This window comes from Poromitra crassiceps (genome assembly GCF_964638095.1).
Source record: "Poromitra crassiceps genome assembly, chromosome: 3".
NCBI classification, from domain to species: Eukaryota; Metazoa; Chordata; class Actinopteri; order Beryciformes; family Melamphaidae; genus Poromitra; species Poromitra crassiceps.
In genome coordinates, this window is record NC_139625.1 from 41,575,918 (window position 1) to 41,601,134 (window position 25,217).

The 25,217-nt window shown below is 43.2% G+C and overlaps 4 protein-coding genes across 5 annotated transcripts; 1 reads left to right on the forward strand and 3 right to left on the reverse strand.

Moving 5' to 3' along the window:
- Positions 1-715: 715 nt before the first annotated feature.
- Positions 716-10,163, reverse strand: LOC310773525 (jun dimerization protein 2-like). 2 transcript variants are annotated; one of them, XM_083633420.1, is made up of 4 exons: positions 10,043-10,163; positions 6,112-6,329; positions 2,779-2,883; positions 716-1,795 (listed from the first exon to the last, which is right to left on the reverse strand). In XM_083633420.1, the coding sequence occupies exons 1-4, from the start codon at positions 10,128-10,130 to the stop codon at positions 1,610-1,612; spliced, it is 597 nt and encodes a 198-aa protein (XP_083489546.1). In that variant the 5' UTR covers positions 10,131-10,163; the 3' UTR covers positions 716-1,609. The 2 variants fall into 2 exon arrangements, with proteins under 2 accessions (XP_083489546.1, XP_083489547.1); XM_083633421.1 differs by lacking the exon at positions 2,779-2,883 and having other exon boundaries at positions 10,043-10,138.
- Positions 10,164-11,912: 1,749 nt separating this feature from the next.
- On the reverse strand, positions 11,913-14,135 carry fosaa (v-fos FBJ murine osteosarcoma viral oncogene homolog Aa; the record flags this gene model as incomplete). Its single annotated transcript, XM_083633710.1, has 4 exons — positions 11,913-12,581; positions 12,679-12,786; positions 13,112-13,339; positions 13,998-14,135. The coding sequence occupies 4 exons, from the start codon at positions 14,133-14,135 to the stop codon at positions 11,913-11,915; spliced, it is 1,143 nt and encodes a 380-aa protein (XP_083489836.1).
- Positions 14,136-14,944: 809 nt separating this feature from the next.
- Positions 14,945-17,789, forward strand: LOC310774312 (transmembrane emp24 domain-containing protein 10-like). The gene is made up of 5 exons (XM_083634361.1): positions 14,945-15,179; positions 15,683-15,803; positions 16,068-16,141; positions 16,328-16,454; positions 17,299-17,789. The coding sequence occupies exons 1-5, from the start codon at positions 15,003-15,005 to the stop codon at positions 17,418-17,420; spliced, it is 621 nt and encodes a 206-aa protein (XP_083490487.1). The 5' UTR covers positions 14,945-15,002; the 3' UTR covers positions 17,421-17,789.
- Positions 17,790-17,866: 77 nt separating this feature from the next.
- On the reverse strand, positions 17,867-23,684 carry mlh3 (mutL homolog 3 (E. coli); the record flags this gene model as incomplete). The annotated part of the gene is made up of 12 exons (XM_083634360.1): positions 17,867-17,977; positions 18,122-18,273; positions 18,381-18,459; positions 18,558-18,581; positions 18,681-18,840; positions 19,801-19,909; positions 20,015-20,083; positions 20,174-20,258; positions 20,377-20,481; positions 20,665-20,744; positions 20,875-20,976; positions 21,074-23,684. 12 exons carry the CDS (start codon positions 23,682-23,684, stop codon positions 17,906-17,908), a joined length of 3,648 nt encoding a protein of 1,215 aa, XP_083490486.1. The 3' UTR covers positions 17,867-17,905.
- Between the last annotated feature and the right edge of the window lie 1,533 nt (positions 23,685-25,217).

The window sequence follows — 25,217 nt, forward strand, 5'->3', positions numbered from 1 at the left end:
TGTGTGGGGGAATTAAACCAATGCGGAAGTGTCTTCAAACTGTCTTCTTTCGAATGGCTTGCACAGGGCGATCATTGGTTTGTGGACTTCTGTTTTGTCACTTTGGCTGTTGTCATCTCACGCAGCTCACGCGAGACTGTGCTAGACCAGGGGTTTCCCACACAGCCGCAGTGCCACCTGCTATTGGACCGTGATCGGCAAGCTGCGTGATCAATGGACAGGCAACCTGTCAATCATGCCCCAAAGCATAGCTACAGTCTGTCTGTGTGGGAACACCCACAAAATGTTTCTTCCGGCATCGTTGTGTCAGTAGGCTGACGCACCAGCGGAAGGTGCTGCGGCTCTACACTACAGGATTGGGGATTCAAGAGCAGGTACATAGGCGTCTGTTCAGATGTGCGTTTACTGTGGGGCTTGAATCCCAGATCCTGTCTGCCTGGGCTGGGCTAGCAGCTAAATGCTAACTATGCTGAATAAGGAGAACGGGAGGATTTCCCCCATGCTGACCCATTAACCACACGTCTATGACAAGACAGACACCACCTGAATGTATAGTCTGTAACTACAAGATAGTCTGAAACTAGCGATTGAGACCATAAACACATTAGGAAAGTGTTTACTGAGGCCATAAATCAAGTGAGAAGTTGGGGGGTAATTTCCCCATTGACTTCCATACAACCAGACTTCTTTTTGCAACCAGTGGAGTCACCCCCTGTAGGCCATTTGAAAGATAAACCCCTGGTCTCGCACCGTCTCGCGCGAGAACCAAGATGGCAACGGCCAAAATGCCAAACTTTGTAATTGTATTTTTTTTTTGTAATTGTAATTTCAAAACAGAAGTCCACAAACCAATGGGTCACCCCCTGCAGGCCATTCGAAAGAATGCAGATTGAAGGCACTTCTGCATAGACCAGAACTGCACCGCGCCCCTTTTTGGGGGAATGCGGAAATCCTCTTTGACTCAGGCTGAACGGACATGACGACAGACCAGTCAACCTTAATTTATTAATATATCTCGACCGTTCAGGTTCGGGCAAGGTCGCAAAATAATTAGTAGACATGTTTATCAAACCAAAAAAACACTTGAACCCGAAATTAATGAATTGGTATTTTGTGTATGCTAGCTAAAAACACGGCAAAATACCATCACAACAACACTATTCATTCTTTCTATCCCCCAAAAAGGGGCGCGGCCTTGACGCTTTGGATGTGCAGGTCTGGTCTATCGGCTTCAATTTTCACAAACGGTGCTACCCCCTTGTATGTAACACATTTAAGTGTGATGAATTGTTTACACTTTATATTAGGGGATGCAGAAAGGCTTCTAAATGATTTACACATCATTTATAGCAGGTGAAGAACAATTAATTTACTAAAAGTTTATAGATGACTTACAACACATGTCATATATATTAACATGTCACTTATTATTTTTAATAATCTACAAATGTATATTAATGTTCTGTAAATGATTAGTTGATCGTTAACTAAAGGCTGATACAAGACTTAGGACTGAACGCTATTATAAAGTGTTACCGCATGTTCTCTTCAGAGCTAAGTGCTGCTTCTCCTGGGCTGTAAAGGAATCTTGGGCTAAGCCAGCGCCCCTTCACTCTGCCTCCAGCTGCTCCAGCAGGGGGCAGACCTCGCTCTCCGGGGTTTGGACACTGTCTGTCCGGACGATACATGTGGGCCGATGGCGGTTCAGCATGAGGATAAGCTGCTGCCGTTCGTGCTTCAGCTCCTCAATCTGGGCTTTGAGGTCACAGTTCATCATCTCTAGTCGCTCCGACTCCTGAGAGAGGGTGGAGGAAAGAGGGGAGTAATTAAGGAAGGAAGTCAAGTCAAGTCAAAGTTTATTTATATAGCACATTTACACAACCACGGTTGACCAAAGTGCTGAACTGCCAATCACAATTATCAAAGAGACATATATAGTTGGTAAAAATAGGAATAAAAAGAACAATACACATAATAGGCACAATAAAAGTAAGTTCAAGGGTGACAAGCTCAACCCCGAATTGAAAGCTAATGAGAACTAACCTGACGCTGCCAGATAGGTGTGTATTGTGAAAACAATACCGCCCCCATCTGGCAGCATCAGGGTAAATGAGAACAGCAGTGACTTAAACATTTCAGGGGTCTGCATAGTCCTTATGATAGGTAGGCTCTTCCAAAGTTTGGGGGCAGCCACCGCAAAGGCTCAGTCGCATCTGTTTTTGAGCCTGGATCTCGGAACATCCAAGAGCACCTGGCTAGTTGACCTCAGAACTCTGGCTGGAGTATGATGGTACAGGAGATCAGCAGGATAGGAAGGCGCCAGCCCATTTAAAGCCTTATACAAAATCTTAACAAAAACAAAAACAACTAAATCTTAAAATCAATCCTGAAATGGACAGGAAGCCAATGGAGGGAGGCCAACACAGGAGTTACGTGCTTCCGCTTTCTTTTCCCAGTTATTAGCCAAGCGGCAGCATTTTGTACTAACTGGAGACGATGCAGGGACGATCTAGAGGAAGACTCAACAGAGGGGACAAGGAGCCAGGTTAAGACTCCTGAGAGAGGGTGGAGGAAAGAGGAGAGTAATTCAGGGACAAAGACTCCACAGAGGGGACAAGGAGCCAGGTTAAGACTCCTGAGAGAGGGTGGAGGAAAGAGGAGAGTAATTCAGGGAGAAAGACTCCACAGAGGGGACAAGGAGACAGGTTAAGCAGGGGTGTCCCATTATGGAATGCATGGAAAATATGTGGGAAAGTGAAGTAGGAGTAAATGTCTCACCATCTGCAGATAATCCGTCCGCTCCTTTTTTTTGTTTCGACATCTTGCTGCAGCCACTTTGTTTTTCTCTCGCCTTCGTTTCCTCCTCTCTTCCTCCTCGTCTCTCTAAATAACAGTTCAGGACAAAGCCTTTGACTATTTGCTATGGTCCATTCCATTTGCATTGGGAACTAAGAATATTGCAGTTGAGTGACGTCACACCCGAGTTGTCGACATTCCATTTAAACAGTCTGGAAACCACCCGAAGATAGCTCTAGCCAGGCTAGCCATTGTTAGCAATGATAACAGTTGATAAGAACGCATTTCGCGTTATTTCGCGCACACCCATCATTGGGGAAAGCTCTCCATTCACCTCCATACACGAGCATCATTTTCATTTAATTAAACATGGCTAAAGCGGTTGTGTGGTGGGCTGCACAGACAACAAAGGTAAAAAACAAAAACAAATTAAAGTTTTTTGTACTCCTGAGCAAAACAAGGAAGCCGTTGAGAAGAAAAATGTGGATCTAGGCTGCAAGGAGAGAGGACTGAGCCAGTTCCTCTCTATAACACAGATGAGTTGCATTCATGTGTGATGAGTCTCAGGATATTTTGCTCTGTATTGACTGCCAGTAGGCTACAGGGTGCAAAATTAATGTGAAATCTCACTGATTAGCTATCCAACATTAGCCTGAGTGAACCCAGCCTTCAATGTGATGTCACATACTATGTCTGTAACGCAAGTACTACAGACTACAGTCTACATGACTGATAGTACATGGAGGTCACATGGAGGCTGGGCTTACCCAGGATAATCTAACATGATAGTTAATTTAGCATCAATCCACAATCCACTATAACAGCAATGTCAGTCACGTCAGTCACTCTATAGTCTGAATGAAAAGCAGTCTGCATTTCAGATGTTTAAATATGGAGTGAAATTAATATCAAAATATTATCTTACCTGGACTGGTGATTAAATTAATAATGTTACTGGAAAATGTCGAAGTATTTCACGTCAGGCCACAGAGGCAGCATGGTGAAATAATTCTTTGACAGAGTTGTCTGCTTGAAAACAGGAAAAACCTTGCCAGGCTGTCTATATGTGTTCAGATTTCCTCCCAACGGCCGCTTTTGCCTTTGAACTAGCGATCCAGGTTTCCCCAACGGTGGGCGTGGCTTTCGAACTGTGACGCGCTCCGCAGTGTCTCTATACAAACACTGTAGCAACATTTCCACAGATAGAATTTAGACAGTACTGTGTGTACAACTGATTCAATGAGACAGAAGCACTAATAAACAGTATTTACTTCAATTTTAGCTACTGTTGAAGGGCAGAGCTGCAATCTTGGATTTTTTAGATCAGGGTTGGTGAGGTTTAGTGAGAAAATCAGAGAGCGGGCAACGTTACATGGGGTGTTGCTGACCTTTGAACCGTGAAATCCCCAGCTTCCAGTACAATGGCCCATGAGGTGTGATGGATCTACTGTGTATTTGACTACAGTCACAATTCTCTGTATGTCCACTAGGTGGACTTGTTGGTTAGGATAATATACTAAACTGTAACAACAAAGGCACTTTCACTTTAAGCAGCTCAATCTCTTAGTATCATATTCGACCAATTTGCATAAAAATAAATAAAAATTGCAGTTTCTAATCAATAGTAGCTTCTTATGTCTACAGAGGTTTATTAAAAAGGTTTATTACAAGTTTTTAATAGGAAAAACAATCAATTTGATATATATATGTTCCATGTAGCCTACACTTTTAGAGGCCTCGGTGAAAGTTGCTGAGCATTACTTCAAGATAAAGATATTCATTCTAATCTTGTTTTATATTTCAGTGTTGATTGAAATGGTATTTCTAGATTTCTATTAAAATTAATGTGTATTACAATTGTTTACTTTCATAAGCCAATATTCTGCATGTATTGAGACAATGTTTGCGCCAAAAAGGTGCATTTCGCTCTTTTGCCATATGTTACGCCTGACGTCGTTTAGTTAGTATATTTGTAAGGGTATTGTGGTAATATTCGTTTGGTACTTTGGTATTCTGTTGGGCAGTGTGGATAATTTTTCCTGTTTGGTTTGCGTGGTGATGTTTTGCCATGGCACTTCCACATTGGGGTTCCTTATCTTGACATGTTTGACTCTTTGGTAACATGCTCTCATTCCTAGGGTCAGCAGTAGGCTTGGATTGGTTCATCGAGTGATTGTGGCTGATTGGAGATCAAGCCACTGCTCAATGCTCATCTACAAATGCGGAAGACAGAGAGGTTGGCAGCAGAGTGGAGACGACAGGGGCTCCAGTCTCATCCGTGTAACTGCTCAGATGTCAACCCACATGTTTAATTTGGGTTTTGTTTGGTCTCTGTTAAGGTTAAGGTATTTGTATTGTCCGTTTGTGTATGGTAATTTATGATAAATGACGATTCTCACTGTCACAAAAGAAAAGAAGATGCTGTAATGCTATTTTAATCAACAAAGTAAACTATTTTTGTACTTTACCTTGGTTTTTGTGTGTGATCTTCTAACACTATATATATATATACACACACACACACACACACACACACACACACACACACACACACACACACACACACACACACTTAAACTGTAGCGATAGTTTTTTGATAGTAATGCTCAATCTGATAACACAAAAAGTTAAAATATTGTGCTTAGTATAATGGCAGCTGAACCAAGTTTGATCATAATTTGTTTTGGCTCTCCTGTAAAATCTACTATTACGCAAGTACGCCCCTTTGACTCCAAATCTGAAATATTGTATTTGCATGGTTACACCTGTTCATTTCCACCATAGATACAGTCAATGTCTCATCATAGACGCTGGGGTAGCTGGCTGGGGGCGTGGTCAGGGTGGGGTAAATCCCCGTTCTCCCCATTCAGTATAGTTAGCATTTAGCTGCTAGCCCAGCCGAGGCAGACAGGATCGGGGATTCAACCACCACAGTAAACGCACGCACACCTGAACAGATGTCTATGTACCCGCTCTAAAATCCCCAATCCTGTAGTGTAGAGCCGCAGCACCGTCCTTTGGTGAGTCAGCCCATTGAGATATATGGGGGGTTTTACCCCACTCATGCGCCAGCCGTAGTAACATTTTGTGGGCGTTCCCACACAGACCGACTGTATCTATGGCTGTATCCCATATACACATTGAATAAACAAATGTTACAAAGTCCATTTGTAAAATAATGATCAGGAAAGAACATGTAAGCTGAGTAAAAATCAGAATGTACTGTACAGTGACGTGAGTTAAAGTGAGGGAGACTTAATCTTGCAAGCATTAGTTACCATCATCACAACTGCTAAAAGGAATCACTCCAGATACCTCAGTTTTGATGGCTAGTGGCCTCTTGCCCAGGTTGTCCAAGAAGTGCAGAGGTGAGAGCATGGTCCCGAGCTCCCGCAGGTCGCCAAACTTCAGCTGGTCGGTCAGCGTGGTGGCAGAGATCCCGGCCAGCGGGCCCAGGCTGGGCAGGGAGCCTGCTGTCACAGAGGGATCTGGGATTTGTCCTGGCATCGCGTCAGCCTCGGCCGTGACCACAGCTAAGAGGCAGAGGGGAGAGATTGGAAGAAAAATTTGATTGGTTGTACTCTGCTACAGTACTCAGCCAGAGTACATACTCAGCATGAGACATACTTTAGCAGGTACTAGGTACTCAGCCAGCATGAGACATACTTTAGCAGGTACTAGGTACTCAGCCAGCATGATACATACTTTAGCAGGTACTAGGTACTCAGCCAGCATGATACATACTTTAGCAGGTACTAGGTACTCAGCCAGCATGATACATACTTTAGCAGGTACTAGGTACTCAGCCAGCATGATACATACTTTAGCAGGTACTAGGTACTCAGCCAGCATGAGACATACTTTAGCAGGTACTAGGTACTCAGCCAGCATGATACATACTTTAGCAGGTACTAGGTACTCAGCCAGCATGAGACATACTTTAGCAGGTACTAGGTACTCAGCCAGCATGATACATACTTTAGCAGGTACTAGGTACTCAGCCAGCATGAGACATACTTTAGCAGGTACTAGGTACTCAGCCAGCATGAGACATATTTTAGCAGGTACTAGGAACTCAGCCAGCATGAGACATACTTTAGCAGGTACTAGGTACTCAGCCAGCATGAGACATACTTTAGCAGGTACTAGGTACTCAGCCAGCATGATACATACTTTAGCAGGTACTAGGTACTCAGCCAGCATGATACATACTTTAGCAGGTACTAGGTACTCAGCCAGCATGAGACATACTTTAGCAGGTACTAGGTACTCAGCCAGCATGAGACATACTTTAGCAGGTACTAGGTACTCAGCCAGCATGAGACATACTTTAGCAGGTACTAGGAACTCAGCCAGCATGAGACATACTTTAGCAGGTACTAGGTACTCAGCCAGCATGAGACATACTTTAGCAGGTACTAGGTACTCAGCCAGCATGATACATACTTTAGCAGGTACTAGGTACTCAGCCAGCATGATACATACTTTAGCAGGTACTAGGTACTCAGCCAGCATGAGACATACTTTAGCAGGTACTAGGTACTCAGCCAGCATGAGACATACTTTAGCAGGTACTAGGTACTCAGCCAGCATGAGACATACTTTAGCAGGTACTAGGTACTCAGCCAGCATGAGACATACTTTAGCAGGTACTAGGTACTCAGCCAGCATGAGACATACTTTAGCAGGTACTAGGAACTCAGCCAGCATGAGACATACTTTAGCAGGTACTAGGTACTCAGCCAGCATGAGACATACTTTAGCAGGTACTAGGTACTCAGCCAACATGAGACATACTTTAGCAGGTACTAGGTACTCAGCCAGCATGAGACATACTTTAGCAGGTACTAGGTACTCAGCCAGCATGAGACATACTTTAGCAGGTACTAGGTAGGTACTCAGCCAGCATGAGAAATACTTTAGCAGGTACTAGGTAGGTACTCAGCCAGCATGAGACATACTTTAGCAGGTACTAGGTACTTAGCCAACACAAGACATACTTTAGCAGGTACTAGGTATTCAGCCATACATGAGACATACTTTAACAGGTACTAGGTACTCAGCCAACATGAGACATACTTTAGCAGGTACTAGGTACTCAGCCAGCATGAGACATACTTTAGCAGGTAGTACTAGGGACTAATACAAGTGTTCTACTTCAACTTCACTCTGCTGAGGTAGGCATTCCCCAAGGTACACCAAGTCTCCCTGGCAGTCAGACTCGCCATACTCCAATGAATTGCTGACTTGTTGTAGGAGCAGGAGACGGAGGCTGTCTCCCATTAGGCTATTTTATCATTTTGCTTCTTTTTCTGGAATGGATATACCCCCGTTTACCACCCTTTGGCAAGGGCTTACCTTTTTAATCCCCAAAGAGACCAAAAGAGAGACAACACTGTACAAAAGCAGACTCAGACAAATTCTCCTTTATTCCAAGGAGAGCTAAAGCAGGCCATTGCCATTGCCAAGAAATACCCATTGCCTGTTTTCCTGCATATGAGCCTTCATGTCAGGGGAGTGGAATGCGGCTGCCAAAATAGAGCATAATGTGGCTGAGCCCCATCCCAAATGTAATAACCCATTTGCCATTTTCTTTGGTGTAGCCAAATGACAGAGATGACATTGTTCAGTTAGAATGTTTTGTTGAACAGATTTTGAGCTCCACGGGTTTTGCATGCTATTGCCAATCTAATTCTATTGACAAATACCTTATTCGTGAAATACTGAATGCAAATAATACCCACCCAGCTAAGTCCAGACACAAGGAGAAAGGTGTGTGAACAGACGTGGCTAAAGACAACAGGAAATTACTACAACCGCTCAGCAGATCTCCAAGCTCCAGACAAGACAGGTCATCTTCTCTCAAAAACCCACACTACAAGAATGAATAGACAATATCCTGCAATATCACGGCATACAATATCTAAGCAACTGGCTCTGACTGGGTTTTTTTTACTGTAAAAAAGAACTTGCAGACTAGTGTATATTTTATGGGAATCAGAATTATGTATAGGTCTTGGGGCATGTGTGCATGCATTAAACAGTTATGCTGAGGAATTGAACTTGCAGACTACATTAGTAGTAGGCTTATCTCACATGTTAATAACTTTCATATTTTACACTTCCCCATTGAAGTAAAGGTAAAAAAACATGGAACTCTCCAAGCCATGTTGCTGCTGGCACATGATGACCGCAAACCACAGTTCCTTTGTGCAGAAGCCTCAACATTGGCCAGTAGTGTAAAATTCACAAGTCAACTAGAAACCCTTTTACAACTTATTTAGCATTTGTAATATACAATTTCAAGTAATAACATAGCCTATAAGTAAAATAGGAGACCAGCTTTAGACAGGGGTTCCCAAACGTTTGCAGCCCACAGACCATCGTGTGATACGATTCTATCTGTCCATAAGCAACTCCATCTGGATTTGTTTTGCTGGATATGATTTAGTAGCCTATATAATTACAATGTAGCTTTGATCAAAACAGGCATTACAGCTTATGCCTTAATGCTAACTTCTGAGGGGGGGGGGGGTAACTCTGGACACTTTTATACCAGGGTCTACGTAATATGCATTTACAGTTAATGTAAAAAAAAAGTTACTTCTGCAGTTTGGGCTTCTTCTAGCTGCAGGAGAAGCAGGCAAACCTTTTCTATGGACTATCCAATGCATTTACAGTTGTTTGACGTTTTTTGCGCATTTTAAGTAAATTTAGCTGTAGCATGGGTGCAAAGTTAGGTCCGCTGTAACGCAATACACTCAAGTCACGGGTCAATTTCAAAGCGGAAGTTTTTCTTCAGTGCGGCATTTATCTTACGTAACGTTGCCTTTCCATGAGAGTGAGAGAGCTGCAGTCAGAAATGTGCTACAGCCTTTCGTTTAGGCGGATTTCACAGTCTGTAGATTTACGGTGTTTTCAGAAACAATTCAATGCCATGTGGCAATGACAAGTATAGAACATTCTGTACTGAATTGTGCAAGGCGTGATTGCACATAAGAGCATGCAAACAAAAGACAACGATGGTCTTCTACACAGCATGGCCAAGGAGATGCCATGTCTACTTTGAACACCAAAAACCACGCAAAAATACAGGAATGCAGTGAAATGCAGTATGCCACAAAACATCACGACAAGTAGACCCAGCTGCAGCCTGCACGCACGCCACACTCGTTATGATCTATATATGCGCGCCAACAGAAGCTCTATTTTCTCCACATCTCGACTTTTGAAGTGTTGTACGGACCTGACTTTGATCCCAGGTGCAACAAATGTCCTTTCTTCTGGTCAGCCGAAGGTCGAGAGTAGATTTTAAAAAGTGGAAATCGTTGCATCAGCCCGTTTTTTAAATGTGATCCCAATCTGGGAGGATTTGGGAATGCGGAAATTAGGCTATGCCAGCCAAACGTAAGCAGGGATGTAAAAAAGTACATAAAGTGGGGGGGCAGAAGTGGGGAAGTCGCCCCGCTCCTCCCATAGAAAAAGAAACCAGACCGAGGCATAGAGGCTGCACTGCTTCACACTACAGACAGGATAGCTTGACAAGGATACCCCGAAGTGCACAAATATTATATGTTTAGGAGGTAAAATAAATAAATAAAAATAAAACATGCACGATGTAAGTCCCTTTATAGGAATGTCATAAACATGATCATTATAATTTATTGGGGGGGCGAGGGGGGCTATAAGGAACTGGTCCCCTCACCAAACACACACACACACACACACGCGCGCACACACACACACACACACACACACACACACACACACACACACACACACACACACACACACACACACACACACACACACACACACTTTCAAAAAACATAGGCCACCAACTGCTACTTTAAAACTATACTCTTTAGTGGTTCTCAAACTTTTTCATGTCAAGGACCCCTAAACTGACACAAAGTAGGATAGACCACAGATCACCATTCAGAAAGATTTTGTCCCAGCGGGTCCCCCATCTGATAAGATTTTTGCTTTTAGATGTTTTATTACAGAAAGTATATGAAACCCATGACCAAAATACTTATGGATGGAATTACAGTGAAACGAATGATCCCCTTTTTGCTGGGGGCCCCCTGGAACCGCCTCAAGGACCCCTGGGGGTCCCCGGACCCTACTCTGAGAACCACTGCTTTAGCATGTGTAAAATCTTTTGTGGACACAGACTGCAAACACTAGCAGCAATCATCACTCTGAATGAAGATTTATTGTGATTATTCAGCAGCATAAATAAGCAATCGGTGCTCATTTACTTGTTTTAAAATTTAACAAATAAGTCAAAATCTGAAAGGTAAAAAAATAAATCATACATTACATCTTGATAGATATAGCACTGGATGTTTTCATGGAAAACTCTAAACATTTTAACAATGAGGTCACATTTGATGGCCACAGTTGATGACGTAGAGGTATGCAAGTACTTAACATGGATAAATACTTAAATACAACATTCACAGCAATCAATATACTATTGACATCAAAGCACAAAACCATACTTTAACACTAAATTCCACAATAACATCTTAGAACTAGTAACGGATCAAATATATATATAGGCTATATATATGAGCTCTGAAAATTTAGTTGGAATTTTCCTCAGCATGCGTTTTAAAAGCAGAACTTGCTCCAGTCCCCTCTGTCAAATTAAAAAGCCATGCTTTTAGCTACATCATTCTGTAGGCTGTGTGTCTGGATGTATCTCTATACTTTTGCTAGTCACAAGACATTTCATGAAGGTATTTGTTGAATACTGTGGCATAGATTGTTCATATTATTTCAAAGTCAGCAACCTGCTAAAAAAGAGGGGGGGGGATCTGAGATTTGACCAACAGCTTCCCGCTGTACAGGTCTGATAGGCATAAGTTGATCAATAGCAGCCAGTATTGGGGAAAAGTGCATTTAGACAAGAAGATATAATTATGCATATTAATTCCCTCCCAAAGTTAAAAAATATGCTAATAATTTTGCACTGTGACCTTTTGGATCTTATATTTTACCTTGTAACATGTCTCTCTCTCTCTGCTCTTTTCTTTGTATCCATTTTTAAGCACTTTGAATTGCCTCTGTGTATGAAATGTGCTATAAATAAACTTGCCTTGCCTACATTATAAGGCGAGGAGAGTCGGGGAGTTGAGGATGTCAACAGACTCAGCCTTGCCCCCTCCACCTTTATAGCTGTCCAGTCCCTCTGTGAGAGAGTCCAGCTCGGGACACGCAAATGTGAAGACAGACAGGTAGCTGCTGCAGGTGGGGGTGGAGGTCACCACCGGGGTGCTGAGAGACTCCAGGTCACCGGACACCGACTTGTACAAGGTCTCCCAGTCCGATACCCCCAGGGAACTGCTGAGATCTATGTCTGGGACGGAGCGAGCCGTCTCCATGGGGATTTTCTCGTCCAAACTGGGCAGCATATTGTCCAGTAGCCCCTCCTTAATGTCCAAAGAAGGCTCAAGGTCGCAGATGTTGATTTCAGCGCTGGCACACAGCAAGATGTTGGAGTTCCCAGAGATGGCTGTGGACGGGTCGCTAGGGATGTCCATGTCCTGCAGCGAAGGGGCTTCCTGGGTGCCATCTTCTGGGAGCTTGTCCTCATCTGGACTGGGCGGAAGCTCCGGAGAGCCAGTGGACTCCTGGAAGATAGAGTCCAGCTCCTCTGATGTTTGGCACACTGGTTTATGTGTAGCAAGGATAAATTCAAGCCTCTCTTTCTCTTTGAGAAGATTTGCTATTTCAGTCTGCAAGGCTGCCTTTTCCTCCTCCAGCTGGTCTGTCTCCTTCAAACAGATCAACATCCAACATCATCCACATGGAAACATACATACAGTAGTAGATGTACAGGACAGCTGCATCAATGCTTTATTGTTTACTTACAGCTTGCAGCGTGTCGGTGAGTTCCCTCCGTCTGTTGCGACACTTTGCTGCAGCCATTTTATTCCTCTCTCTCCGGATCCTCTTCTTCTCTTCCTCCTCTGGAGAGAGCTGGGATGTTTAACAACAAATATTCAGTTATTGCCTTGAGGAATCTGGCCATTTCATCTCCTAATCTGCTGCATCCGTTGCCAATTCATCCTATGAAGAGTGGCAAAAGCATGTTTCTCTGCAATGCGTCTAAAAATAGACCATTGTTGCAGACTTGCTGTGACCTGAATATAAATTGACTGCCTAAGGAAGGCACACAGCCAGCACACAGCTCTAGAGGAGCATGCACAATACTGCTGCTGCACAAGGAATTCAGATTGGCTTATGCAAATCACTGTAACCTTTTCTGACCAATAATAGGTAGACTCCAACTGAGCTAACCTACCTGCTCTGTTTTCCCCTTCCTGGCAGCATTTTTTCCCTTATTCCCGCCCGCTTTGGGTGTTGCCTGTTGAGAGCTCTGCGGTTCATTGGCTTGCTTGCTACCCAGAGACGGGGAGACAGATGTAATGATCGTAGGCTGGACCATCCACTGGAAATCTGGGGTAAAGGAAATTGCAGTGACTGTTGGAACAAATGGAGCAGCTTGTACATCCATGTCTTGGCAGAGCTCCTGAAAAAAAATAAAAAAAATAAAGGACAATCAGAACTACACTACTGGTAATTTCTTCATGAATCAATTTCTATGCAAGTGGTTTCAAATAGCCTAGATAATGACAAAGACACAGCCTATAAACCATAATTCCATAGTGTCCAGAACAGAGGGGGATAGCCTATGTGTTATATTTTCGTGAAATATACTCATCCCAAAAATAGCCTTCTCCAGATCAATATTTGACTTTATCATTGTTTCTGACGTCAACACTGACGCAGAGATGCTGTGGAGTCTCCTGAATGGATTTATTTTTCTCAATGAACCGCTGCATCGACACGCTCACATTATGTCCCAGGACGTCGGAATCATAACAACACACGAGCCTAGACGACTGTGATGTTTTCTTCATATTTACCCCCCGCGTTTGTCCCCGAGCCAGCCATCCATCAAAGCTGTCAGTGAATAAAACATTTATCCGACCAGTTAATTAAAATGTTATTTATCAGTTCGCCCGCCCGCCCCCTCACTCCCTCTCTCTCCCTCCACCACCCACACAGTGAGAAAATATCGTGTTCAGCTATTGAAGACAGCAATAGGCCATTTCATCTACATGTGAATTAGACATCCTGCATACACCAGACTACATAAAATATAATGACCAAAAACAAGACATTACCTTTGCATTGCTCTCTGAGGAGGTTGGAGAGCTCGCCTCCTCTTGCGTCTTATTCTGGCAGTGTGTCCCGACAGGAGACTCTGTCCGGCAGGTAGCAGGCACTGCATCCATGTCCGGCGTCAGATTGTTCAAATACATCACGGGGAAAAAATAACAAAAACAAAAAGATTCCAGCTCAATGACAAATATGAGTGTCGCCTTATGTTGAGCAGAAGTGTTCGGGTCTTCCTCCAGGTAAATACCTGGTAACTGGATGACTAGAATGCAAGCCCCTCCTTTTATACTCCGCTAGAATTTTATGAATGAACCAAGACCGTACCATCCGGAGGGAGGGTGGGTGTCATACTGAGAATAACCATAGCCTACATGCCTACATTTTGGGATGAAATACATTTTTGATATATCTTACAGTATATACCATATACCTTTAATGTGTGACTGAGTGAGGAGCCACTATCAGCCATTTTTCTTAGATTTGCTCATACCCAATTGTCACCACATGAGGGCCAGACAGCTGCTATCACTTCCATTCACAAATAACCTGCTTTGTGGTGCAAGACAAGACACGTACGTGTCACGCGTGAGCGTGTTTACCAATACACACAGGATCTTAAAGTATCTCTGGTGCAAGAAGCGTCTCTGTTGCACAAACAGCCTATATATATCTTTTCCCTCGAGTCTCGTTTAATAACGTTTTAAGCTATACAGCAGGGTCGCGTGCGTCGCATTTTGCACGATTATCTAAAAAAAGATAGCCTCACAGTCCGGCAGTACAGAGCGATGGTCCTAACAGAGCTGGTTTGGTGGGAACGCATTTGTATTTGATTTCTGAGCCTCAATGAAATAACTTAATTGTATAGGCGCGTTTGAGACGTTCACTTGGAGGCGGTGATGTGGGCGGAGCACCTCGAGTGACGAACTACGTAACGCGGAAGTAGGACTGACAGCGTCTGTGTCTGTGGTCGTCATCATCATCATCTTCCCACAGCGTTATTGATTGATAGCATGTCTAGACTTGGAGTATTGCTGCTCGTCCCTCTTCTGTTCGACCTGGTGTTCTCCGTCACCTTCTACCTGCCGGTTAACTTTCGGAAATGTCTCCGGGAGGAAATCCACACAGATGTGCTGGTCACGGGACTGTACGAAGTTAGCGAGCAGCCCAACACAAAAACCAATCTGAAGGTAACACGTCGCCCTGCACACCGCCGACACAGCTCTAACATATGGCACACTTGTTAAGACTAGGCATGTGTTTAAATGTTTCCCCCCCAGCTTCCAGTATAATTTTAATGTCAAGACACCCCCTTAAAAAACAACAACAACAAAAAACATACCGCCCCGGCCATTGTGGCTATTTTGTAATAGTGAAGAGTGTGGCACCTATGATCATGTCATCCTTATACATTCTCCCGTTGTATTTTAGTTAATGAAATAAACTGGTGAATAGAATCGTTAATTTCGCAGAGGATCCCCTAGCCCCTTTCAAATGTATAAATGTATGTTTTACTTTATTTGCACACACATTTATATATAGGCTATATATATATATATATATATATAAAGACAAATACATTCACAGGACCCTTTCAATATGACCCCTATTGGGGCCTGAACCCCCCCCGTTGGGAACCACTGAGTGATGATTGATACTGTTATTAATACCTTACTGTTGACTCCTTTCCCAGATCATAGATTCCTCTGGCCACATGCTGTACTCCAAGGACGATGCCTCAAAGGGGAAGTTTGCCTTCACAACAGAAGATTATGACATGTTTGAGGTTTGCTTCGAAAGTAAATCTCCCCTAGGTAAGTTTTGTATCACACCTTTTCACAATGAACTTCTAATGATGTCAGAATGAGTATTATAACTCGAATGGCAGTATAGTTCTGTGCATAAATATTAGCCTACATGTAGGCTACAGTATATATATGGGTTTATTCCAGAACCTATTAGTGATGTGTGGATACTAAAGATGCAGGATAGGAGTGGTTGAGGCAAAGTAAGGTGTAAGCCTAATAACCTTCTGTCACATGATCACACACCATAATGTGATGCATGCTTATTACTAGGCACTGGGAGGGTCCCAGACCAACTGATCAATCTGGATATGAAGCATGGTGTAGAAGCAAAGAACTACGAAGAGGTGAGGAGTATTATAAACAATGATCTTTAGAAAATGATTGCTGTATCTCTGGTCTAATTAATCTGAAAATCAAAATTAAGAGCCTTTTCCAAGGTGTTACCAATAAATAAATGCATGGGAGGTGATTCTACCACAGTGGAAAAAGTGTTCGTCACGCTCTTCCCCTTGTGATCTCTTTGTTGTCAGATTGCAAAAGTGGAGAAGCTGAAGCCCCTTGAGGTGGAGCTCAGACGTCTGGAGGACCTGTCAGAGTCCATCGTCACTGACTTTGCCTACATGAAGAAGCGAGAGGAGGAGATGCGGGACACAAATGGTAAACGGATAAAGAAGAGTGATACACTTAAGCGGGAAAACATGCTTGTGCGATAGCTTCGACTTGGAGCCTTTGCTGGCGGCAGATAGACCTGTATACTCAAAATGTCAGCTTGACGAGCGGGTCGCAGGGGAGTCCCCAGCAAAATCAGTAGATTGTGTGATTTCACTAGGATTTCAATGACTAAAAGTTAGCCCAAGGAGAGAATGTATTGCATATACTTGGTCATACCTTTCACTCTCTCTCCTGTTATCTCCCCATCTACATTATATTATACTTGCGCTGTTCGCGTCAGATGCATCAAGTCACATTTTCGAGGAGCTGCATGGCAGCTGTGCCGGCATGCTCACCAGCCGCGGCGCATATAGCCGCGGCTATTTACCAAATTTTTACCAAATCTGAATAAGTTATTATTTGAATGTTTGTGCAAACATATTGATCAGTACTTTTTGAACATTTTCAGCACATTTTAACAATAGCGCGATAATACTGATAATCATAATCATTTTGGTCACTAGTAAATGGCCTGCATTTATATAGCGCTTTTATCCAAAGCGCTTTACAGTCAGTAGGTACATTCACCCATTCACACACCGATGGCGGCAGGTTACCACGCAGGGTGCTGGCACACCAACGGGAGCAATTTAGGGTTCAGTGTCTTGCCCAAGGACACTTCCACATGCAGACTGGAGGAGCTGGGAATTGAACCACCGACCTCTTTTATCCAAAGTGATTAGTGGACGACCCGCTCTACCTCCTGAGCTACAGCCGCCACTAGTCATTAGAAAATGGCATCCCTTTTCATCTCTAGGTTTGACACTGTTATTTATGCCCTACCATCCAGAATCCACCAACACACGCGTGCTCTACTTCAGCATCTTCTCCATGGGCTGCCTGATCGCACTGGCAACATGGCAGGTCCTCTACTTACGACGATTCTTCAAGGCAAAGAAGTTGATCGAGTGACACAATCTACCAAACACAACCTGAGGGATTCCACTTGATCGCCAAGTGGACTGGGAGTTCGGGAACATTTACTGTACATGGACACTCTTTGATGTGCCTTTGTCTGTTTTTCTGATCATCCGTCACCTTTTAGCATTGTTAATTTATTTCAGTAGTTCCTCTTTTATTTTTTAGACAATAAACAAAACTGAAATATTATTGATGTTAGGTTCTGACAGACTTATCATTTTGTACTCTTAGTCACATCTAAGCTACACTACACTGTATGTGATTTTACAGATGTAAAATGACAAGATGTTATTTTGTATATATTCTAAGTCTTCCAATGAATTTTCAATTGCAATATAAAACAAAGGACTCCTTATCAGGTGCAAGACTGTTTTTCTTTGTGTATTTAACAATTTGTCTCATTTAATGAGTGAAATCGTTTTAAGTTACAATCCATCATGGTCGATAAGATAATAAATTAAAATACACACATACACTTATCCATTTCCAAATAGTTCCCATGCTTTATACATTCTTCTCAGCTTTTGGAGGTTGGGTTTCAGTAATTCCTGCAGGAATAAAGAATGCTTAGTCACCACCAGAGAGAATATTCTTACGGTTGTTTCTTGAGAAATCGCAAATGTAAAAACCCATCTTCTATTTGTTGGAATTTAAACTTGTGCTGAATATTGCATTTGATGCAAACTTAGTACCTCTTGGTCTTTGTCCAAGTGGAGGATGTCTACCAGGGGGGCGATGGATGGACGGCCATGGGCGCACTGGAAGGGCAGCTGGCAGGAAGACAGGGATGCTACCAAGCTGCAGCACTCATCTCTGCTGAGACTGTCATTGAATTTGATAGCACCTGTTGAACACAAATGCAGACGCGTGACTAGTATGAAGACTCAAGTCTGTAACTCTGCGCTTCATTGAATAATCGCTGCACAAGAAATAAAATAAACTGAACCATACCATGGCATGCCAGGGAGGCGAGCACGTTCAGCACAGTGAGAGGCAGGGTTCCTCTCACCCTGCCAGTTGAGCGGAGTAACTGAGAGAAAGAAATACAAAGAATATCTATCACCTGATTTTGAATGAGATAATTTCATCCCAAATGTAAGTGGGTAGAAAGAAGTCGGTCAAGCTTACCTCAATCTGCTCTCGAAGATACTCCTGAGAGAGAGGAAAATGGTAAATATGAGGGGATATAGACTTGTAAAATCCTGACTGAGTAACGGATGGTCTTAGTACTGACCGTTTCACATATTTTACCTCCACTATAGCCTTGATGACAGATGGCCTCCCCCGCCTAAGCTCATTGCTCTCCTTCTCTATGAAACACATCGGCACCTTGCCCACAAGCAGCTGTGGATCTCCTGCCTGCGACAGCTCCACTTCCAGGCCCAGACTTCGCAGATGAGGCTGACAAGACCTGCAAGAGGAAGAGTTCACAATCTGTCAGCAACACTGCTCTGGATCCTTGTCCGGGTTATGTGGCCATTGTAATAATGTGGTTGGTATGGTCTGGAACACGTCTACTGTCGAGTGTGTCGATTGAAGCCAGGAATGGAAAAGACTTTCCTGGCTGTAAAAACGCACCATAGTCATGAAAACAAACAGAATCAAAGAGTGTCAGGAGGCATCGAGGAGCAAGTCGACCGACATTTAAATGACATGCTAATGAGTGTAAAAGGCAGGTGCACACATAGCAATGGTGGGTTGTGTGTGTGCGTGCGTGCGTGCATCTGTGTGCGTTTCTGAGGGGAGTGTACAGTACAACTATAAGTTGAGTTTGAGTTTGTTTTTTATTATTGTGTCATGGATACTTCAGTATGCCCAGCCCACATGGGCTTACAGCTTAAGTATTTTTCCATCTGTATGTGATCATGCTATTGCGTATGCATGTGAAATGTTATAGAAGAGCTAACCATGTATGGTAAATAGTTAACTCAGCATCACTGCTATCCTGACTGAAGCATGCAGAGAACAATGTTGATTTGGTGCTATCAGCTCAATCACTACATTGACATAACAACTTAACTAACATTATGAAGATAAAAGGATGCTTCATGTTGGATTTGTGACATGTAGGTAAACAAGCGGACAAAGTGAACGCTGATAGATTCATTGTGGACTAATAATTAGACTTCTGGCCCTAAACAGTATTAAAATGTATTTTTATCATGGGTTTGATAGGGTAGGATATGATAGGATTTGAAGGATAAATCATATCACAGATTAATTATTCAGTTTGTAGCTTTGGGATGGGGTTGTTAATGTGTTGAATTGTACTTAGCCATATAATGAACATGTATGTATTTTCAAAAGTATTTGCATTAATTCCCCTATAATTCAAGCTATTGTAGATACTCGTGTTTAGTAAAACACAGACCCAAGCAGCCTCAGCTCCTCTTCTGTTACACTAATCTGTAACGGTGGCAAAATGGTTGATGAAGACAGACGTCTCTCCCCTGGTGCATCTGGGTCATCCTCATAGGAGTCTGTGGCATAAAACAGCAGATACAGTGAGGACAGTAGTGTCATATCAGTCTCCCAAAGACAGGATTATTCATTTAACAATCTCTATATATTATTTTATTTTTTACCTGCAACTAGATTTTCGAGTCGAACTCTCTCATGCGCTGCATGTTGGTCCACTAGCACCAAAAGATTTCCTGAAGTTTCAATATAAAATATACAAACATAAAATAAACAAGGTGTCTGTAAACCATCTGAAATTGAGAGCCAGAATTTCATCCCCATACCTTTGGTTTCAGTGTTTGTTGCAGGGTCTTGGTCTTCTGTATTGATAAGACATGCAAGGAACTTATTATCCACTTGATGAATAACCTGTAGGTAATCAAACCACAGCAATGTACTTTAGTTTAAAACATATAAAGGCAAAATTGTTTAAATGTTTAGTCACAGTCCTCACAGAGAAAGAGACTTCAAAACAAGAGACATTTGCCTTCATTGAGTGAATCATGGCTTTAGAGAAACGGTAAGGAAACAGGATGTTGTGGATTTTCACAGCCAGTCCATCAGCTTGCCCACTTGATATGTCCACACCAACCTGGAAGTAAACAACATCATCATTACACTTTTACATGATCAAAACAGCAGTAACTTGTCATTCAAAATAATATATTACACACAAGATGAGATAAACCAAGTAGGAGAATTAAATCACTATGTGATTACAATGTTGTTACCAAAACTTCACAAGAGCATATCAAGGGAACAACATTTTTGCTACCATAGGAGGTCGGACAAACACTGGGTTATTCCATTTTGAGTACAATGAGGACAGTGAGCTGGAGGCCTCAACACCATCATCTATGAAGACAAAACAGATTGCATGTGAATACAAACAGGCCCAGTTAACTGTATGCACGTTGAACATTGTAAGTGTTAAACCCTAATGGTCTAGCTGACAATCTGATCTAATATGTCTGGTAAAAGGTACCTCTGTCATCAGGCCCTGAGCTGATCACTCTTTCTGCCTTGGATTTGGGAAGGAAGGGCAACACTACATCCATCTGAAATGGGTAGCACCTGTATTCCATCCCTACAGTTCAAGGAATGGGAACAAGGACCTCCTTGAACATGAAGCACCAACACTTGATCCATATGCATTATCCACAGACAAACTAGACCTTACTCACCTGTTTTAGAGATGACGCTGACTGCCATGTTGGTGACATCTGATGTGCACTGTGCTTGTGTTTCCTCCATAGGTGGGTCCTCATATCGGCTGAGCCCGGTCTCTCTGTTGACATAAACAATCTTTCCCACAGAGGTGTCGTAGTGATGAAGCCAGTCGCCCGGTGCTGTGGCCTCTTCCCCCACAGTCAGCTCAGGACTTGTATTGACACTTGGGATAGGCTCAGGATTCAGCTCAGTGTCACAGACAGGTTCATTGTTGTCGTCGTCTTGGGTGTTGTCATTAGCACTCTCGAGGCAGAGATTGTCCAGTGAAGTAGCGCTAGTAGTAGTAGTAACATCTGCCCTGTGTTGTTTTAAATGACAGAGTTTAGCTGCCAAAGATGTTCCTCTGCCTCTACTCTGAACTGAGGCTGGCTTCAGCTTGGTGAACGCGGAGAGGGTTGGTGGGATTTGGAAGCCGCTCTGCATTTCTTGTGTCTCTGTAACATCAGGCTCTAGCTCTTCTTCCTGACAAACTGGAAAACTCTGAGGATTCATAACAAAGCTGTCTGTCTGAGGTAAATGACTGCCAGTAGTCTCGGCAGAGGGTGATTTCACTTCATCAGATTTCCCATATATTCGTCTAAACTTGTCCAGAGATCCAACCTCCTTCCATAAAGATAACTTTTGACAGGATTTGAACTTGGGAATCTTTGAGGGGACAACAGAGGTAAGGTCCTTGCCTATTCTCTGACTAGGTTTGTCATGTCCTGAACCCTCTATGAGTGAGATTTTGCGTTTCGTTACACAGGAGCTTTCTCCACATTTCCGTGCTAAAACCTGGCAAAATAATGTTGTATTGATCTGGGGCACGTCCTGAGGCGGCAGGCTTTCATGAACGTATGGTTCGGACAGACTGATCTTCCTGTTACCTAGTAAAGTTTGTCCATGTCCACTTGTACTCTGGAAGTTAGGTAGCATTTGCTTGATACAGTTTGAAACAGCCTGAATTTCCTGTGTAATGCTGTGCGGTGCAGTCACATTGCTGCTTGAGGCAATATTATTTAATCTCATCTCTCCTTCTTTCATCAGTTTCAGTTGTTCGCTTTCAAACAGCGTGACTGAACTTGGAATACATGTGATACTCTGAGAGTCTTCCCCAGTCCCACTGCAAGTTGGTTCCTCTTCTTTATGCATGTGCTTCCCAGATAAATCCGGTAATGTGACCAAATCACACTGTGACTCACTTTTACATTCTGTGTTTGTGCACTTATGGTTTTGTTTGTTTTCAGACTCATTTGCAGAGATCCTATTCTCCCCAAATCGTTCCTCCTTGCCTTCTTTGCACTCAGTCTGAACAGACATCTGACCGACACTGTTTTCAAGTACGCTGTCCTCCTTACGCTTACGATGAACAGATTCAGACGCCAGTGTCCTTCCAATACTGCATTCTAGTATGTGATTGCCTACAGTTGCTTGGATGCCTTGGTCGTTCCCTTCTCGGTCCATGCCTGCTGTGTTAAACAGTTTTGGACGTGCATATTCCAAATCATCTTGGGAGAGCTCAACCTCCAAGTTCTCTCTGCTCAGGAATATTTTAACTGCCTCTTCTATGCAGAGCAAAATGCCATCCCAGTCTTTGAACTCGATCAGAGTTTTGGCGGGCTCAAGACAAACGTCATATTCTGAGTATGAGCATTTGATATTGATGATGTACATTCCATGGAGCTCTTGGCCTCGTTTGTGTTTTGGACTCCTGACAGCAGCCTGCCCATCGGGGCTGTCGCTCTTCTGATTTGAACTGCTCAGTTTGCGTAGGAGAAGATTCAGCAGCTTGTGTACCCGTGTTTTCAGGAGGAGTCTCTCGTTCACAAATAAGAATTGTAAGCTGTTGTTGTAATGGCCCTCTCTGCCTATGTAGCCGCTCACTTCAAACTGCCCATGAGTGTGTCTGATTTCCCGCAGTTTCTGTGCTCGCCCTAAGCCGTGTATCTGAACAAACCTGTGGTAGGTGTTTCTCACTTTAGGCAGCTGCACCATCATATCCCCTGTGCAGTCATTCTTGAGTGTGAAAGAGACAGAGGGATGCATCAGGGAAATAGCCTCCACTCTCTGTCTGATCCTCTCACCTTCCAGGACAGCATCCATCCTCTTCCTCCTGACTGGCATGTTGTGGAAGAAGTTACAAATGACAACAGTTGTCCCGGCAGAGGGGCGAGCAGTCTCAGCTTCAAAGACATCCAAGCCCTTGCCATCCTTAAAGATTTTGACGTGCGTTTTCCCAGATGATTTGGCCCGGGATGATATTTCCACAAGTGTAGCAAGAGACACTATACTGGCCACCGCCTCCCCTCTGAATCCATAAAACCTGAGATCCTCTAGGTCTTCAACAGTGCTGCATTTGCTGGTGTAGTATCTGTTTCCAACACACTCCATGTCCTCGACGATCATCCCTGAACCGTTGTCGATTATCTGAACTTTGAACGCCTCCATGTCCATCCTCACGCCCACACATGTCGCCCCAGCATCGATGCTGTTGAGCATGAGCTCCTCCACACACTGCTGAAGTGAGGAGAGGGCAATTCCAGAGCGAAGCTTTCCCTGAACATCTTTAGACAGACACTTAATCATAGTGACCACTAGATTTAATTACTAACGTTAATTACTAACGTGCTGTCAGCCGTGTCCCTGTGCTGACGGGTGCTGACTGACTACAACCTGGTGGCTGCTGGCTGAGCCTGGTAGGCTAGAGCCTGGTGGTTAGCTTGGCAGTTGCTAGCTTAGCTTCAACAAGAGTTCTAAAGAACCATTTAACCGACAGAAAGCGCAAACGACACATCTTAGGTAGTAATGTAGTGCTTGACAAATATTAAATAAAAACGTTTACCGTTTAGGCTGAGCACTTAAAAAATCAACACAAAAACATGCATGTTTGCTTTCTCCTTTGAGGCTAACAGTGAGGCAAAGAACTTTTATGGAAAGAACTGAAAGCTCCATATTGCCCCATTGCAACATCAGCGCCCAGCAGCCTCCGCCATTTTTTATTTTTGGAAGCGTGACAGCGCCAAAAGAACCTCGCACAGGCTCGCAGTGGTCAGCTGCGGTAGCGTGGGCCCCTATAATCAGCCTCTCTAAACAGTAACTCAACGGGAGAACACTCTAAATTTCGTGGATTCACATCTTTTCTGGGCGTACTGCAAATCTTGACTGAAGTGGTGTAGTGCAGGGATGTAAAACAACAACCATATTGTGGAAACTAAGCAAAATGTTTCGTTTTCTTTGTTTAGTTTTTTCAAGATAAATAGCTAATGCGGCTGTCGTCCACTCCGTCAGAAGTGTGTTGCCGTGGTTTTAACCTCGGGTCCTTTGCATTTACTATTTATCTTGAAAAAACTAAAAGAAAAAAAAGAAAAATTTTGCTTAGTTTCCACAATATGGTTGTTGTTTTACATCCCTGCACTACACCACTTCAATCAAGATTTACAGTACGCCCAGAAAAGATGTGAATCCACGAAATTTAGAGTGTTCTCCCGTTGAGTTACTGTTTAGAGAGGCTGATTATAGGGGCCCGCGCTACCGCAGCTGACCACTGCGAGGCGCATTCTGTTTCCAAAAATGGCCGGAGTTTCGTCTCTTTCCTTCCATGCTCTTTGAGTGAGGCTAACTTTGTTTACAGTCAACGAGTCATCAAGAGATGAAGAGTTTGTCGCTTGCAGCCAAGAGTGCCCTCTGCTGGCGCGAAGGACTTACAGCAAATGTTCTGTAGTTTCAAAATATTTAATTTTGTCTGACTTAGCCATGATGGACTGTATATGATATGATACGATACCAAGGAAAGCATAAAATGTTAATTGGAAACTACAAATGTAGGACCTGATCGAACATCGAACACCACTTGTTAAATTGGCCTAAGTGGATTTGTATTGAGGCTCCACTGAATTAATGTGGCAAACTAGTATAGCTATAAAATATTATTTCTGAGGCTTTAAATATGGGTTGGACTAGACTAGCGACTGTGAGTGACCTATCCCTTATTCCTCCTATTAGTTTGTTTTGTTTCCCCCATTGACAGATGAAGTTGGCTGAGTGGTAAGCTTGGGTCTTTGGATCACAAGGTTGTGAGTTCAAGTCCCTGATTAATTGTGACCATTTTGAAGTTTCATG

Excerpts from the sequence above, each read along its gene's own strand:
- LOC310773525 (XM_083633420.1), bottom strand. The coding sequence starts at position 10,130 with ATGCAACGATTTCCACTTTTTAAAATCTACTCTCGACCTTCGGCTGAC. Across the intron at positions 6,330-10,042 it reads GCACCTGGGATCAAAGTCAG|CTGTGGTCACGGCCGAGGCT; the intron begins GTCCGTACAACA and ends TCTGCCTCTTAG. Across the intron at positions 2,884-6,111 it reads CACTAGCCATCAAAACTGAG|AGAGACGAGGAGGAAGAGAG; the intron begins GTATCTGGAGTG and ends ACTGTTATTTAG.
- LOC310774312 (XM_083634361.1), top strand. The coding sequence starts at position 15,003 with ATGTCTAGACTTGGAGTATTGCTGCTCGTCCCTCTTCTGTTCGACCTG. Across the intron at positions 15,804-16,067 it reads CGAAAGTAAATCTCCCCTAG|GCACTGGGAGGGTCCCAGAC; the intron begins GTAAGTTTTGTA and ends GCTTATTACTAG. Across the intron at positions 16,455-17,298 it reads GGAGATGCGGGACACAAATG|AATCCACCAACACACGCGTG; the intron begins GTAAACGGATAA and ends CCTACCATCCAG.